Source organism: Patiria miniata, unplaced genomic scaffold, assembly GCF_015706575.1.
Source record: "Patiria miniata isolate m_02_andy unplaced genomic scaffold, ASM1570657v1 HiC_scaffold_22, whole genome shotgun sequence".
NCBI classification, from domain to species: Eukaryota; Metazoa; Echinodermata; class Asteroidea; order Valvatida; family Asterinidae; genus Patiria; species Patiria miniata.
This window is the reverse complement of record NW_024037061.1, coordinates 16,264,082-16,281,491: the sequence shown is the minus strand read 5'-3', so window position 1 is coordinate 16,281,491 and position 17,410 is coordinate 16,264,082. Positions and strand designations below refer to the sequence as shown.

Here is a 17,410-nt window from a genome sequence, read left to right as displayed (position 1 = left end):
GCGCGCGGGTCAACCAGCAAAATGTATTGTCCCACCCATGGGACGTCGTTGCTAGGTAGAAGGGCACCCTTTTTTGTTGGCGCACGGAGCCCATAGCCTGAATTCAGGCTTTTTCATGTTTTGGAAAAACAAACTCAGGCATTCCATCCCTTTGCAGGCTGGAAAAATCATGTGTAACACGCACAGAAAAAATATTGCGCATGCGATGCCCCATGGCAATCCCCATGCTAGCTCGATACACGAATTTATCTTCAAGAACACTTGACCACTTGATCCTGATTGGTGGATCCATGGCAACAGTGTGATATACCTAATCGCACAGTCTGTACCATACTCTGCTTATTGCGCTATTCCAAGATGCGAGCGACATTCCAGCTGCATGTGTTCGGTGTAAAGTGTGCTAGTTCCAACTTGACCGTGCCCGCTTCGCGTCACGTTTGCTTAAAGATAAATTCGTTAACGCATTCCCGCTCATGAAACATGGAAAATGTAGTGCGTCTGTGTCCCACAGACTATCCGGCCAGATGTGGGCCACAGACGCGCTACATTATTCCGTGTTCTACTCGCGCTCGTGGGATAACTAACAGTATGAATTGTAAGTTCAATAGGGAGGTTTTGCAAGCAAACGGATACGCTTACACTTACGTTTAGCTATCCGTATCCGTTTCTTACTTACGTGTAGCGAGCGAGATATGCGTGTCGTCTGCACGTATGACGTCATACGCCACTCACTATCCGCTAAACGTGCAGACGACACGCATATCTCGCTCGCTACACGTAAGTAAAAAACGGATACGGATAGCTAAGCGTAAGTGTAAGCGTATCTGTTGGCTTGCGAAACCTCCCTAATGTCTACAGACACACACATGTATATGTACACGTGCGTGGTATTGCAATGTGTTTATGGTGTATTGCAATCGTTTTGTGCATTTGCTCATCTTTTGCATGTCAAATTTTTCAGACCTTGGAGCAAAACCCACTGGCATCCCTGTTAACAACCTATAGTTGTCAACTTAAACAGGCCTTTTTCACCTTAACATTTTGTTAAAAAAATAATTCCAATTTGACTTCCACAAACTTGAAATTCCCTACATGGAAAAAGGTCTCCAAAACTTACACTGTTTTGTGCGTTTAAATAAAGAGTCACGCTTCTGTACCATTTCGAAATAAATACCACCGTGGAAGCTATGTGTTGTCACTTGGCAGTTTTATTTAATATTCATAAATACCTCAGACAGTTTAGCTATTCCTATTGGTCGAGAGCCCGTCACGTGGCCGGTCTTAAACGGATGATAAAGACATGACTAGCTGGTCTTAAACACTTTTCCAGTGTCACAATAAAATGTGGACTCCTAAAAAATCCAGTGCCTCTTACCGTTTCATTGGTTGAACGTTCACAATCCTCACGTAGGCATGCGCAACACTACAAGCGAGTCAGAATTTTATAGTTCTAAATTCAAAACGCAACGCCCCAGGTGCGTTCTGCGTGACATCGCGCAGAACATGTTACGCGCGCGTCAATCTCCATAAAAGGGTTGTTTACATCTTACTCGCCAGCTGAACACTCCATTATTTTGCTAGAGGGATGTTTCAAAAAGCATGAAGTGAACTTGTTGAACAAAATCGGGATTTTTTGAACGAATTATTTGATATTTTTTTATGGATAAGGTATTTATGAATGGGAATAAATATGTGCTCGGTCGGTATTTATCACTCTGTTTAATACCGCTTAGAGTCTGGGTGCTGATAATTACCCTCGCCTCCGGCTCGGGTAATTATCAGCACCCAGACTCTAAGCGGTATTAAACGAGTGATAAAACCTCCGGAGCACACATTTATTCCCTTATCATCAAACCATTATTTTTTTTTATAAAATACATGCACTTTACTTCCAATATGAACTCTTTTTGCATTACAACATTGCACAATTTTCAGTTTTTTGCTCCCTGGGACTTCACCTTGCCAAAAGCTGCACTACAAATGACATACACAGCTACACTCAACCAAAACAGAAAGTCCCCCCTTAGGCCAAAAAAAAAAGTATCCGGTTTCTGGTATGCGCGCGCGTCGCCGTAGCCATGCGCGTCGGCAAAATGAAAAAGTTTTTTTTTCAATGAAAGATGATGTCTCAAAACCGCCAAACTCACTGGTTTGACTGGAATCCTGCTGCTGCACAATTTTAACGTGTTTTTAGATTGGGTTATGGTCGAGAATAAGGTTTATGTGGCCTCTCTGGACTCCTATATATTTGCACTAAGTTTAGTTGGGCACCATTTGCAGTCATCAGCCGACATTTGAAGCAAAAAAATCAGGTAAAAAAAAAAAAGCAGCGTCGCCGCACCACTTTTTGGGCAACCTCCAAACCAGAAACCAGAGACTTTTTTTTTTGGCCTTAATCCTTTTGTGTCTTAACTCAAAAACTACTGGGCACATCTTGCCCAAACTACGACTGATCAGTACAAAAATTCCTTAGCAATCCAGCCATACTCTTTGTTTGGCCGAAAACAGTGATAATGTGTACAAAATGATGCAATTTATGACAAGTGGTACCGAAACAAAAGTTGCACTTTTGTACACACTTGCAAGGTGAGTGTGAACCGCAACATGCACGTATACAAAAGTGCAACTGTTTTCGGTATCATTTGTCATAAATTACATAAATTCGTACACATTATTACTGTTTTGGGCCAAACAAAGAGTATGGCTGGATTGCTAAGGAATTTCTGTACTGATCAGTCGTAATTTGAGCAAGATGTGCCCAGTAGTTTTTGAGTTAGACAAAAAAGTATTGGAAGGGGGACTTCCTTTTTTGGTTGAGTGTATTATAGAAATATTGACTGCTTTCGAGTAGTTTAGTAAAACCGGACCTGATCCTTGGAGTGTTCTATCTACCTTCTGAAATAGAATTTTCCATGGATCACCGAGTTTTACCATACCACAAGTTAAAGCAGTCAATATTTGCTTCATAGCACCTCGCTCACAGATTCTGTTGATTTTAAGCGATAGTTAATTAATTTAAATGCAATTAAAATGTATTTCTATTTCAATAAGAAATTGGTTGAAAATTCACTTGAACATTTTCCAAACCACTCCTTCACAAACTGTTTGAACCCAGCTCTGTAGCGCTAGTACTTGGGAACGATACGCGCAACACGAACGCCCTTGTGCTTTTGCTATGCATATAGTATTTTTGTTGTTATGTGCAGAGTACTGTTCGGCCGTGCACAGCAAGATAGCAAAAATAGCGAATACCATGTGACTCACTCTCGGCCAATCATGATATCAGAACCTGTGGGCGAGGTGTTGTAATATTATTATGACAAAATGCTAATCCAATCACTGAAGTTCAATTTCATCCGTTGCAGCATTGCACTAGTTCACTATCGTTTTTGTCCATTTCATGATTTTTCATTATCAGATTACAGGTACCAAGATCTTCTCCAAGAGTAAAAAACTTTGAACACGGAATGTACAGTTGACTCTCCTTAGTACACACTCTGTTAATACAAAATTCTGGTTATAACAAACATAAAGCCTTAGTCCCGACTGTGCATTCATGTGCACAATGAATGGGACTGATGTTCCTCTTAATACAAAATTCTGATATAACAAACAATTTGGCTAGGTCCGAACGAGTTTGTTACGAGACTCAACTGTACATGTATATTCAACATCAAAGTTTGTTATATCGTGTCTTGGATATTGTAATTTCATTGGTCTATAATAATGACTGTTTACTTCACATACACTGTGTTGCATGTAAATTACCTCATATACACCGTGTTGCATAATTATAAATTACATCATTTACACTACCTAAATTGGGTGCGTGTGTAGGACCCAGGCACCTTGCAACAGAGAACTACAACCTTTCAATCCTCAGGTCTGGCAGGAAAGCTCACAGTAACCAAAAGATTACACTGCAGTGATTTAATTTATTTTGTGCATAGTAAGTTACAACCATTTATCTTTTTGATTTATTGGCATGATATAACAAAACAATTGTTGACTGCTGTGATATCAGGTTTCCAGTGGTGAAAATATATCAGCGTATTGTGTGCTGTTGTAAATAGTACCCGGACGACTGCAATAATATGTCAGTAAAAGTACCTGGATGAGGACGATATTATTTTTGATATTGTCAGCACCTGTGCATTTTAATGCATTTCGCTGGTTCCCGCACAATCAAGAAAGTAGAAACTCACGGTCGTCAACCAGTCAACAGAGCGTAGCACGCGGTGCGGTACCTTCACACGCAGATGCAACACGCTGTAGGGTGTACACGTACTGTTGTCAACCACAATGGCAGCTTCGAGCGGCGCGAAATATATTTTGGTAAGCGACAAATATTCGACAAAATTTGAGAAATGAAGACACTGTCCTGAAATTTCTTTCTTGCGGATCAAGTCAGCCTCAGGCATGTAACTTTTCCTCGGATCTGCTGATTTCCTCTTTTTTTACTTCCCATGTGTGCCATTGAAAATAGAAAAACACTGTACAAAGTCTTGGAAAGATTTGAATTTCCTCTTTTTTTGTGACTTCCCAGTTGCATGCCTGCAGCCTGCAGCCTGATATAAATAATAATAATAATATAGGATTTTTTGGGGGGAGATACAAACTGAACTCGTTTTCGACTCATGCCAAAATAGCTCGAGCAATATATTCTTGTATCCCCCTCAAAGCCATCCTATATATAAATACATATTCAGAATATAAATGTCACACCATTTCCTGCCATGCGCATGAACCAGTGTGCGGAAGCAGTGTGTCCTGCCCATAGTCCATTGCTTTTGGTGTACATTGCTGAGATTTCAACCACATTCAGCTTGGTTATCAATTGATATCAGATTGTTTTCAATCCCTGGTAAATTGCTCAGCGTGGTTGACTTTGACTCCCCCCATCTCCAGTAACATCCTGTCGGGACTGTCCTCCCACTGACCAGGCAACTTCACCTACGTGATAGAAAAAAGGAAATGGCAAATAGCAATCAAATATGGACAGGCATTAGCAATAGGTGGGAGAAAGGCAGAATGCTAACAAGGTATATACCCAATCATTGCCACAATTCGCTCAATTCGTACACCAGTGCAATTAAATATACCCACATACTCAAATAGGGCCAAGTTCGCGCAAGGACTATAGTTGACCAATGGTTAACTAACGCTTGCCCGAACTCTGTCTAGTCGACGGTGGTTGACTACGCTAGTCAACTATTTGGAACCAACCTACTGGGGCTGGTTGCATTGCTGGTAACCAATAGCCTTGCGCATTCATAACGCTAGCAGAGAGCCAGGATCCTGAAGTTTTGCGATGACATTTTGACCAGCGTTTGACTAGAAGACGTTCGCACGTTGCTATTTGTGCGCAGGCGTAAGGTACGTCACAAATCAATCACTAGTCGACTAATATACCTGCGCCCGAACTTGGCCTAGGATGTGGTGTTGAAGATGTTTCACTATTATCCCTACAGCAATTAAGCCAATCAGTCATGTACTTAAACCTAATGAGTAATCTCTCGAAAGTAAAGAGCATACAATTCTAACTACAAGTTTTGACTTACAAAACCCACAGCCACCACAGCCCTAACTTGGGATCTTTTTCTGGTAGGAAAGATTCCAAGCAGTTCTAAGCAGTGTCCTACTCACAGATACAAGCTTAGCAATTACCTGGCTTGAAGTGGGCCCCACAATTTCTACAAATTACCAAAATTTCAGCCCATTGAGCTACAAGGTATTATTTTCACATGACATTAACTTTTACATGACTACTTTTCACATGACGGTAACTTTCACATGACGGTAACTTTCACATGACAGTACCTTTCACATGACATTAACTTTCACATGACGGTAACTTTCACATGACAGTACCTTTCACATGACAGTACCTTTCACATGACAGTACCTTTCACATGACAGTACCTTTCACATGACAGTACCTTTCACATGACAGTACCTTTCACATGACAGAACCTCTCAAATGACAGTACCTTTTCACATGACAGCAACTTTCACATTCATGACAGCAACTTTCACATGACAGCAACTTTCACATGAAAGCAACTTTAACATGATGGCAACTTTCACATGACACTAACTTTCGCATGACACTTAAATTTGGTACATGACAGTAACTCTCACATCACAGTAACTTTCACATCACATGACAGTAACGGTAACTTTCACATGACAGGAACTTTTGCTTTGAACTTTGCAATCTTCATTATCAAAAATTCATTATCTTTATCAAAAAGAAAAGTCCATCTTGTAGTATTCTGCCAACTTACCTTTGCTGCTCTCTCAGCATCCTTCATTTCCATCTTTTTCAGTTTAGCTTGGGCTGTTCTTGTTCCAGAGTCGCCACAACCCCAAATCTAAACACCATATGGAACAAAAACAGCAAACAAGTTAAATATCTCTTCATGAACGCTGTAATGTATATCAACTATAATTGTACACAGTTTTTATATCTGCATTGGTATACTAGTCTTCTCTTTACTGGAGACCAGTGGATTCCACTGAATGGGCTACCCAGTGAAAATAAGATATAAGAATTAAATAACATATAAGATGCAATATCAGGACTGTGTATGGGTCCCCAAAGAAAAGCAGCATGAATTCAACTAATGACCTCTGGTTTTAACTAAGCCCAATAAATGTGTCTCAGTTGTCCTCCGTATTTAGAGCCACACAGTGATGCATACTGAATTTCCTGAAAAAAGTTGTGTTTCCTGAATTCAAAGTCTGTACTTCATTTTTACTTAATATTTGCTATGCAAGCTACTGACCATGTTAGCGACTACGTAAAATTGAATTCTGTACCTCTAAACATTATCCTGTAATTTTCAGGGGAAGTACCGAGAGAGTCTGAAATGACTGCTGGACTTTTCTCGAGGTCATGGACCTTTAATCTGTTGATTTTTCCCTGATTATTTACTGGGTATGTAGCGAATATCAAGTGAAAATACAGTCTCTATTTCAAATTCACGTGCGCAACTTTCAGAAAATTGAGCATGTATTGCTCTATGGCTCTTAATCTGGAGGACATCCAGTACTGGAGACACAACAGACCATTATCATGTTGCGGCCAGTTGGATTTTTCCCATTCAATCAACGTAACCAAAGCGAGGCTGGAAGGAAAAATAGTCTGGTTCCTTTTTGAACAAAAAACATTATCATTCAGTACTGTTATTGGAGACAGGGAACATGACTGAAATGGTGGCAGCATGATAACGGTCTATATGGGGCTAGATTTGACTGGACATGTTTTGGTAATCTACTGAATCAAACTCACCTCCAGCGTACGCACTGATTCACTCCTGTGGTTGTGTTCAACAACTTCCATTCCTTCCTTGAAAGTCAAAATCTTCTTTTTGGGGTTCCGTCCGATACTTATACCACGGGGCATGTTGCGTGATCGATCGTTGAAAAAAATCATGTTTTCACCCTCTAAGGGAAAAAAAGTACATTTAAGAAATTCCATGACAACATTGTCGATAATAATACATTTTAATTCTATAACATTGTAAAATTGTAAAAGATTTTATATTTCTGTCATCTGTTATTGATTGTGGTACCAAGTTGATGCCAAGCAGTTCGCTTTCGCAAACTCTTTTGACTACGGAATTAATTTCTTTAGGACAAAATTAGGAATTCAAACGATGCCCTGTGACACTGTAACTGGCACTGTAACTTTCCGTCTCAAGTCAGTGTAATTTTGAGCCGATATAAGTTGGCTTTATCATATGCTAAGGGTTAAAATGGAGTGCTGTGGCCTCGTGGTTAAGGGCATTGGATTCGTGGTCTGCAGTTAAAGCTGCAGGTTGTGGGTTCGAGTCCAGCTTTGGGCAAGTCACTTTGTCACTCATTGCTTCTCTCCACCCAGGAGTAAATGGGTACCTGTGAGGGCAGAGATGGCTATTGAGATTGAATTAGCTTCCCTGCGCCTAACAGGCTGCATCGAGCTGTATACTCCCCAGGGAGCTGAGATGGTATTTGGAATGTTTCATGGGCCCAATGATGAGCAGGGTAATAATGATCTAGCGCCTTGAGCACCAGTCCTGGTGGATATGTGCGCTTTATAATTACCCACTATTATTATTAAAGAAACTGGAGAGAACGGATTGCAGTTCCCTGGTTACTTACATCACGCTTTCTTTACGCTTTCCTATGGGACCTTGTGGGCTCTCGTGCCCACCTGGCTTCCATAGGAAGCGCACATGTAAACACAACGTGATGTCATTATGTATCAGGTCTATTGAGCCTTGCTTACCTTCAAGTTTCTGCAGATCTGGCATTAGCCTCATGACACAGCAACTACTGCCTCCCCAAGACTGCGTTCCTTCCCTGAAAAAGAGGATTATGAGCGGAAGCAAAATTTAAATTCTACCGTAAAATTTGCTGAACTCCATAATCAGTGATGAAGTCAAGTACTTTTTCCGAGTACCAAGTACTGCCGAGTACTTAGGTTACGGAGTACAAGTACTTGTACCTCCGACTACAAGAACAGGTCTCAGAGGACGAGTACTTGTACTTCCGAGTACGAGTACGAGTACGAGTACTCGTACTTCCGAGTACGAGTACGAGTACTTGTACTTCCAAATACAGCCATACGGCAAATGGTTTGTGCCTAATTGGCCCAGGCCCAGTCAGACCGATATACAGACCCGACGTGCCCAGAGGAAAATCAGGAAACTGTAATTTCTCCACAAGCCAATCAACCATTTCAAACTGAAAGTACTGATAAAATAAGGCCGTGGTAAGTCAAGCTTTACCATTCCCCCCCCCCCCCCCCCGAGTACTGCTATTTGAGTACAAGTACTTTGATGATCAAGCAGTTTTGACATGACGAGTACTTTGCTGCCCGAGTACGAGTACCGTCATTTCGAGTAAGAGTACTCTGACATTCGAGTACGAGTACTCCAAAAAAGTACTCGAGTAGTACTTGAGTACCGAGTACGAGTACTACAACACTGTCCATAATGCAAAACATTGTTTGCAATAGATCTTTTACACTGCAGCCAATTCGTGGTTCTTTTCCCTTTATCATTGGTTGTTGTTGCTCTAAGCGCCATGATCTAGATGGAATGGTGCTATAGAAATCCTGTATGATTATTTAACATGTAAGCATGATTAGAACACATCCCTGGCCATGCACGCTCCACATTTGTAAGCGCTAACCATTACACGCAAAGGGGCACATCACACAATGTCGCTCAAATTCCTGCAAATACATATTTGTCTTTTTCAAAAAAAAAATTTTATTCGGAAAGCCTGAGCCTACAGCTGCAATTGCACTCACTACCCCGGTTCCCGATTCAACCGGTTCCCATATGCGTACCTCCACTCTGTGTCCACTGCCACCGCGTACACGTCCCCCTGGTCACAGCTCAGTATCATGAGCGTCGGCCCCCGGTAGCCGAACACGTGGTGCTGTAGACGATTGGTGCTCAGGCCGTGGTCCGAGCTGCTGTAGAGAAGATCCCATACACTGTCCAAAGCTGACTCCTAGGAATAGATGACATACATGTACAATGGTGAGTAGCACCTGTTTAATGGATTCAGTACTCTAGAGAATGTGTTCAATGATTAAGATGTCGGTCATTCTAAAAAAGAATTTTCTGTCCCTGTTACATCTGACATCTTAGATTTTATAATTTGGATGCATTCCTTAAACCTGCTCAATCCAACAGGATCCAACTATCTGACATACCTGCTGGGTCGTGTTGGATTGAGCAGTAAACCCTTGTATGTATTCCTGTTGAAATCTGTTGGATTCAGCAAGCAACTGAAAACATTCAGAGTCGGATTCTGTTGGGTACTGGTAAATAACGCCAAGTTGGACTCTGTTGGATCCAGCAGCAAACAGAAAAATAAGGGACAGTTGGATTCTGTTGGATTGAGCATGCCAGTCATTTGATATTTTCAGGTACCCAACAACTTGGCAAGTTGGGTTGTACTTGTTCTACATAACCCCCGAGGACAAACACACAAAGGGAGAACAACAGATCCTTTCAGTCCTTGGGAGTTGGGTCTGTTGTTCAAAACAATCCTCTGTGGTAGGTTTGTGGGCTTAGTCTATGGGAGTTTGTTATATTACAGGGACAAAGGAAAACACAAAGCATTGTCCTCGGGAGTAAAGTAAAACAAGAGCGTTTGCGTGGGACTGTGTTGGATTGAGCAGGAAACTCATATGAGTAACCATCAGACTCTGTTGGATTTAGCAGGGTAGTCCTGGGGAAGTACTGGGGGGTAAGAGGGAGTCAGTCAGTGACTCAGTCAGTCAGGGGGCAACAGGCTTGCCCTTCTTGTCCGGCAAAAAAATGTTAAAATTAACTTACTTCTGCAGCCTCCTCAGACTGTTGAGCTGACCTAGCCTTGCTCTTCTTAGTGAAGACACTTGAGAGAGATGACTGGAGAATCCACCACCAGGCTCTGCATAGCAACCGTCCCGAGAATTCATCCTCAACACCGGAAACATCAGAAGGCTTCTGCTCAAGATGCAAGAATTAAATGAATCCTGTAAGAGGTTCCTCTTTGACAAATATGTCATTATTATTAATTATCAATATTTATTTCTGGTAATGAAACCCAGGATTCCTCAGAACCGCCACAGGCACTGTACCTGAAGAAACCCACAGAGAGAAGACAATGTGAAGAAATAACAGTTTTAGAGGTGGGAGGAGAACCCCAGAAGAACATTCTGGGGAAAACCCACAGAATCAAGTAGGGACTGAAAACCCAATCCATAAAATGGCCCAGGCAGGAATGGAACCCGGGTCACAGCAGTGGAAGGAGGAAAGTACTGCTACGCCAACCTGACTCCCAAACCTGGAGCGCTGTGGTCCAATGGTCACAGTGTTCGACTCGTGCCGTGGTACGTGACGAGGAACATGGTGCTTGTGTTTTTGGGCAAGACACTTTACTACAATTGCTTCTCTCCACCCAGGAGTATAAATGGGTACCTGTGAAGGTAGAGACCAGAATGCACTGATCTCGAGCTGCTGCAAAAACTGGTCTCATGGCCTGATTAACAAGGGTACTTTTTTGTGAAGCGTTTTGACACCTTTGGTATAAAGCACTTTATGAATAAGCCCCACATTATTATTATTATTATAAACTGACACCCCAATGTTGTAAGCTCAACACACATGTGACCGGATCCAATGAAATGAGCCTAGCAGGCAAATGTTCACTTATTTGTCACATGGAGTAGCTAGAATGTCTCTATTTGTCAGAGTTCGACTGCATAGCTTGTGAGTTGACTTGGGACTGAATGACTTATGATTTACTTGCAATGACTTATGATCCACACAAGTACCATCGACTAATGCCCTACCTCCTCTCCCCGCAGCCATCCCACGAGGCACCTGTGCATCTCGGTGAAGAGCTCCGGGCAGATAGCATCCATCCATTCGGCCGCCGTCGTTACCATGCCTTTGGAAGTCAGCACCTTCGCTAGTGCCTGAATGGCTGTGTCGTCCGCACCGCTGCGCCGCGCCGGAACCCCGGCATTGTTGAGGAAGAACATGAGGGCCGTTTCCAGAAGGTTGGTCACATCTACAATGTCAGTGATATAATTTTGAGACTTTAATCCCACTTCCGAACTCTGTGCGCATATGGTAGACGACACTTTGTAACTAGTTTCGAAAGCCCCAATGGGAGGGACTCCCCACATGAGCGTACTGTTGCGCGCTCATACGGTGCAAAGCATGCGTGACTTCTTTTTTTCTGAATCTGCACGAACATATGGTGCCTTCAGGTTCTGCATAATTTTCTAGGTTGGATGGGATAACAGAAAACATATGTATTTTTCTCTTGGCCAAACAAACCATTGATCTCACCTTGAAGTTTGAGACTTATACCACTGAAAACAGCAATATACAAGCTATTCTGTGCCGACGTTGTGGCTACAGAGAGGATCTGGGATAACGGTTCGGTGCATTTCAGTTTTGTGCATTCAGAGTCTGAAGGACTTATCCGTGTGAACAGTCTCCCTGCGAGTGGTCGACCAACCTCCGGGAAATAATTCTGAAAATACAAAAAAAAAGTACTTTTATTTAAATAATTTATGCCAAATCAAAAAAATGAGCCTCCCTCCACTTTTTTTTAATCATACATTTGCAATATCTATTTTGTATTTGTTTCCAGCAAACTTTGAGCCAGGTATGCAAGTTATCGGATAGAAAGGGCTGTGTTCTTTGGAGTCGACAAAATCGAAGAATCCATTTGCCATCTTGAAATATCTGCTATCTTGAGGAATAAAAAAGGGCCTCCTCCTTGCTATTCTCAAAAAGGGAAACTAAACTTTGTATAATTGGCCTTAGGCCGAGTAAAAAATAAAACAGTTTCTCGTCCTGGCTTTTTGGAAAAATGTAGGAGGTGGGAGCTTGTGTTTTTCTATTTTTTTCCCTCTAAGATGTCGGGTTTTCCATTATTGCAGATGAATTCTTCCATTTTCTTGATTTTTACTGATATAAAATTGTGTCCAAAGGAGCCGTTATCCTTTCTACATAGCAGCAATTTTGTTGGAAACACAGAAAAAGACACTTTATTGACAATATATTTGCAAAATACACTGCAAATGTATGAATTTAAAAAACAATTAAAAAGGAGGCAGGCAGGAAAAAATTAAGCAGGCAAGGACGAGGTGTTTGCTTTATTTACTTTGCTACATAATACAAAGATTCATTGATCGATTTTCATATAGAGTAGCTTACTAAAACAAAAACAATGGTAATAATAAAAATAATATGGATTTAAATATATCTTATTAGGAAAACAGTGTCTTCAAAACCTAAATGATTATGTGATGAAATGAAACAAGTAATTAAAATTAAATTAATAATCAAAAATTTGATAACCACAAAAAGAAAACTCACAGAAGAAAAAGAACTGCCTTACTTTGAAAAAAAATTGGATTGAATTCAATACATGTAGTTAAATTGCAGTGGCTAGGCTATCGTTACGGCAGCCGTAACGCATTTCCCATTTTCTATCGTTACAGTAGTACTGCAACTTTTATAAAAGCATGAGAAGAAAATATAAAATTAGAAGGAAAAAAATTGAATTTGAACGTTATGAAATTCGGACTTTATTTCCCTTTTAAAAAAAATCCTCCAAAGCCTCAGGTTAGAAAGGAAAAAAATTCAAGTGCAAAACTGAGATGCGAACCCGCAACCTCGCGGTGCAAAATCCTACCCTCTATCGACTGAGGGCAAGTTCGCGCAAGGACTATAGTTAACCATTGGTCGACTAACGCTTGCCCGAACTCTGTCTAGTCGACGATGGTTAACTACGCTAGTCGACTATTTGGAACCAACCTACTGGGGTTGGTTGCTTCGCTGGTAACCATAGCCGCGCGCGTTCATAACGTACAGCAGGGAGCCAGGATCCAGACGTTTTGCGATGACATTTTGACCAGCGTTCGACTAGAGACGTTCGCACTTTGCTATTAGTGCGCAGGCGTAAGGTACGTCACAAATCAACCACTAGTCGACTAATGGTCCTTGCCCGAACTTGGCCATTGCTGTCGCACTGCTCGCTAAAACGTGGGGAAACAAATAATTATATACCTGCGTGCGTATCAAAAAAGTATCGTAGAGGGCGCTAAGCAACGGCTGCCGTAACGATAGCCACTGCGTAGTTAAATTGCTCAACAGTTTTGCATGTTTAATTGACGAGGGCAGCATATTCTTTGCTGCAGTGACTGTGAAGGTTCTGTCACCATCAGAGTTTGTTTGTTCATTTTTTTAAAATTCAAAATTGGTTGGTTTGCTCAATGTTACTTACAATGAAATCGTCTCTGCTTACTCTGTCACTATGTGAAACAACCTGGAGGAAAGGAAAGATGACGAGATTGAAGAGTTATTCCTGAGAACTTGCCCCTACCATGACTTTATTTGATATAATCAATCAACTGTTGTCAGGTGATTTTAGATGGATCAGTTTGGACTCTAATCAAATTTTCCATACTTAAAACAAAAAGAATGGTATGTAGATGGAATTTTGCGTCAGGGTGATGTAAATCAAATTAGGTTTTGCCCTTCACTGACGTACAAACAATGAGTATACATTGTTTGTACTTCGGTGAAGGGCAAAACCTAATTTGAAGAATGGTAGGTTTCTACGGCCACTAGTAATATGAGAATGAGTCACCTTATGCATATCCCTGTGGCACAAAAGCATGCATTTCAAAGACGGATGTAATGCTGAAGAACTTTACTGCAATAAAGTGCAAGTCACTCATAAGTTTTATTTCTCCATAAAAATGATAAAACGACAACTTTAGTGAAATTTCTGATCCATATTAACCCGTTGTGACTTACCGCAAAGAAGTGGTTCAATTGACTGTTGTTCTCCCGCGATCCCTTGCCTGCTTCATGTCTTTGATGGGATTCTTTAGCACCCATTGTGCTTCATCTAAATCTCAAAATGGTTGCAAACAATCGGTCCTACTAAAGCGCGTCAACAAGCGTCAACAAGCGTCAACAAGCGTCAACAAGTTTTAGTAGTCGTTAAGTGCGCGTCAACAAATTTTGTATAGGCCTTTGAACAATAAAAACAGCTTTATATGGTAGAAAAAGCAATAATGAACATCTTCTGCATATCAATTAAAGTTAAAATTACTTAAAAAGTGGTTTTCCAGCGCGAAATCTACGACGGGTTTTTCGGTTTTGTATTGGCCGCCATCTTGTTTGAGATCTACATACTACGCATGCGTGGAGTGTACCATTCACACATAGGGGTTTCTTTATACTATACGCTTTGCGAAACCTCGTTTGGTTTTTGCATTGGGATTTTTTGGCAGACATTGTGAACAGTGTCAGTCGGCATATTTTTCAAATAATTAGCCAAGTACCGTGACCAAGTTTTGCATAATTTATAATTGAAAAAAATAAATAGTTTTCCTAATTTCTAGAATTGAATATTTTCGGCAACAGAGGGCTAATTGGACTGCCAGCTGTTCTGAGGACAACATTCAGAAGCTCAAGAAAGTTCAATGTCTGATATGATAGTCATGATTACTGCTACTTGTGGTAAGTACAGAGACATTTTAGTGCTATTTTAAGAAATTCCCTGCAAAGAAACCCCTATGCGTGAATGGTACACTCCACGCATGCGTAGTATGTAGATCTCAAACAAGATGGCGGCCAATACTAAACCGAAAAACCCGTCGTAGATTTCGCGCTGGAAAACCACTTTTTAAGTAATTTTAACTTTAATTGATATGCAGAAGATGTTCATTATTGCTTTTTCTACCATATAAAGCTGTTTTTATTGTTCAAAGGCCTATACAAAATTTGTTGACGCGCACTTAACGACTACTAAAACTTGTTGACGCTTGTTGACGCTTGTTGACGCGCTTTAGTAGGACCCCAAACAATGTATGACTGCAACCTGGATTCAGTCCCGCGAATAAATGACTCGTGTGTGACACATGAACGATGATCAAAAACTACCCCGGAAGTAAACAATGATGAGTAGGCTGGAAGGGCGCCCTCAATTGGTGACTGCAATTACTTTAGCCACGTGCCTTGTGCGCTGGATTTTAACCACACGCCTTTGCACGGTGCGCTATTAATTATGTACTAAATTGCAGTTTTGGTGCACTCGACTAGAATCTGATCAAAACACTTAGTTAGGTAGACCATCATGCAACGAAATCATGTGATAATCTTTTAAAACACAGCTTATATGAGGCTGAGGCCGGCATTAGCTGGACGCTAGTGGGTTGGGCCGAATCGAAGCTATAGCCAGGGGCCGGTTCGGCGAGGAATCATGAGGTAGGCATGCACCACCATGTGCGCGTTATAGTCCGGAGTAAGGCCAAAAAAAAAAACCCCAAAACAATCGGTCTCTGGTCAGACCGCAGTTCCGGAATTGATGCAGTGACGCGGTTTTTTTTGGGGGGGGGGGGTTGGTGGCTTTTTTTTTCAAGCTTGAATTGTACAGACAAGGTGGGTACTTTATTTTGCTTTTTTGTGTCCTCATTATACATTGGTGTCCTCCATAATTTGCCTTGTTCCCCTTTATCATTTGCCTTGGTGCAATTTCCCCATTCTTTGGTGCTCCTTGGTTCAAAAATTTGAGGAGGTGCGGCTGTTGTAGCTTCCGTGTCAATTTGAAGAAAAAAAAGGTTGACGCCCATGATTAAAATCGACGCGCGCGCTGACCAGAGACCGAGTATATTTTTTGTTGGCCTAACAAAAATGATTATTTTGATGGTTTACTCACAAAATTATTTCAAATAATTGTGTGTCGCAAGAAATGCACACAATACTCTTGCAAACAAAATTTCTCTATGCCTGCAACAAAAAATTCCAGAAGCTATAGCGTTTGCATTTCATAATTAAGTTTAATTGCACACATACGTAGGCCTACGGCTGTATGGAGTTGTCTTATAGACTATTCAAGATTATATAATACAGATCTTGCATGGTACAGACTGTATATAGTTGAGATTTCAGTTAGAGATGAGAAAGAACAGAGATCGTATAATTAAGGCCCCCCAAAAAGTCTCCGGTTTCTGGTATGCGTGCGCGTCGCCGTAGCCATGCGCGTCAGCAAAATGAAAAAGTTTTTTTTTCAATGAAAGATGATGTCTCAAAACCGCCAAACTCACTGGTTTGACTGGAATCCTGCTGCTGCACAATTTTAACGTGTTTTTAGACTGGGTTGTGGTCGAGAATAAGCTTTATGTGGCCTCTCTGGACTCCCATATATTTGCACTAAGTTTAGTCGGGCACCATTTTTGCAGTCATCAGCCGACATTTGAAGCAAAAAAATCAGGTAAAAAAGAAAAAAAAAGCCGCGTCGCTGCACCACTTTTTGGGCAAGCTCCATACCAGAAACTGGAGACTTTTTTGGCCTATTAAATACAGACAGTATTACAAGGTGATTTCAGTGTTACAAGGATTTCTTCATTTATACTAAGTAGAAGACCATTAACACGACATTGCGGTGTAATTCAAGTTACCATACCTCAAGAAAACTTGAAAAAGTGAATTGTTTTTCTCTAATGACAGGTAACATGCATTTTCTTAAAATATATTTTCCCGGCTATTTTGAAACATACTCATGCAAATTCACCAACTCTATAATATTCCATTTCGTCCGAGAAAAAAATCCACACGCTTTTAACAAAACCAATTTAGTCATGTACCATTCAATTTCAAAGTTTGGTCACCCTCTTTAGTTTCCGGGTCGAGAATATTCGTCATTACAGATCAAAGTTGTCTAGGCTGTTGCAGAATGACAGCATTCAGAGAGCACATCGCTCTTTTACTATTTTCTCAATCAATTTAAAACTTGTAAAAGGTGCATTAGTCTGGTGTGTTCTAAAGCACTTTCCTTGTGTCCCCAAGCACAATTGGCACATTCGTTCGCGTGATTTTTTCGGACCAAAGCA

The 17,410-nt window shown here is 41.0% G+C and overlaps 1 protein-coding gene across 2 annotated transcripts; it reads right to left on the bottom strand.

Moving 5' to 3' along the window:
* Positions 1–4,606: 4,606 nt before the first annotated feature.
* Positions 4,607–15,480, bottom strand: LOC119730751. Of its 2 annotated transcripts, none has more exons than XM_038203775.1 (11): positions 15,387–15,480; positions 14,328–14,448; positions 13,792–13,833; positions 11,844–12,030; positions 11,339–11,559; positions 10,341–10,493; positions 9,341–9,507; positions 8,273–8,346; positions 7,295–7,449; positions 6,288–6,374; positions 4,607–4,953 (listed from the first exon to the last, which is right to left on the bottom strand). In XM_038203775.1, exons 2-11 carry the CDS (start codon positions 14,409–14,411, stop codon positions 4,855–4,857), a joined length of 1,269 nt encoding a protein of 422 aa, XP_038059703.1. In that variant the 5' UTR covers positions 14,412–14,448; positions 15,387–15,480; the 3' UTR covers positions 4,607–4,854. The 2 variants fall into 2 exon arrangements, with proteins under 2 accessions (XP_038059703.1, XP_038059704.1); XM_038203776.1 differs by having other exon boundaries at positions 10,341–10,490.
* Between the last annotated feature and the right edge of the window lie 1,930 nt (positions 15,481–17,410).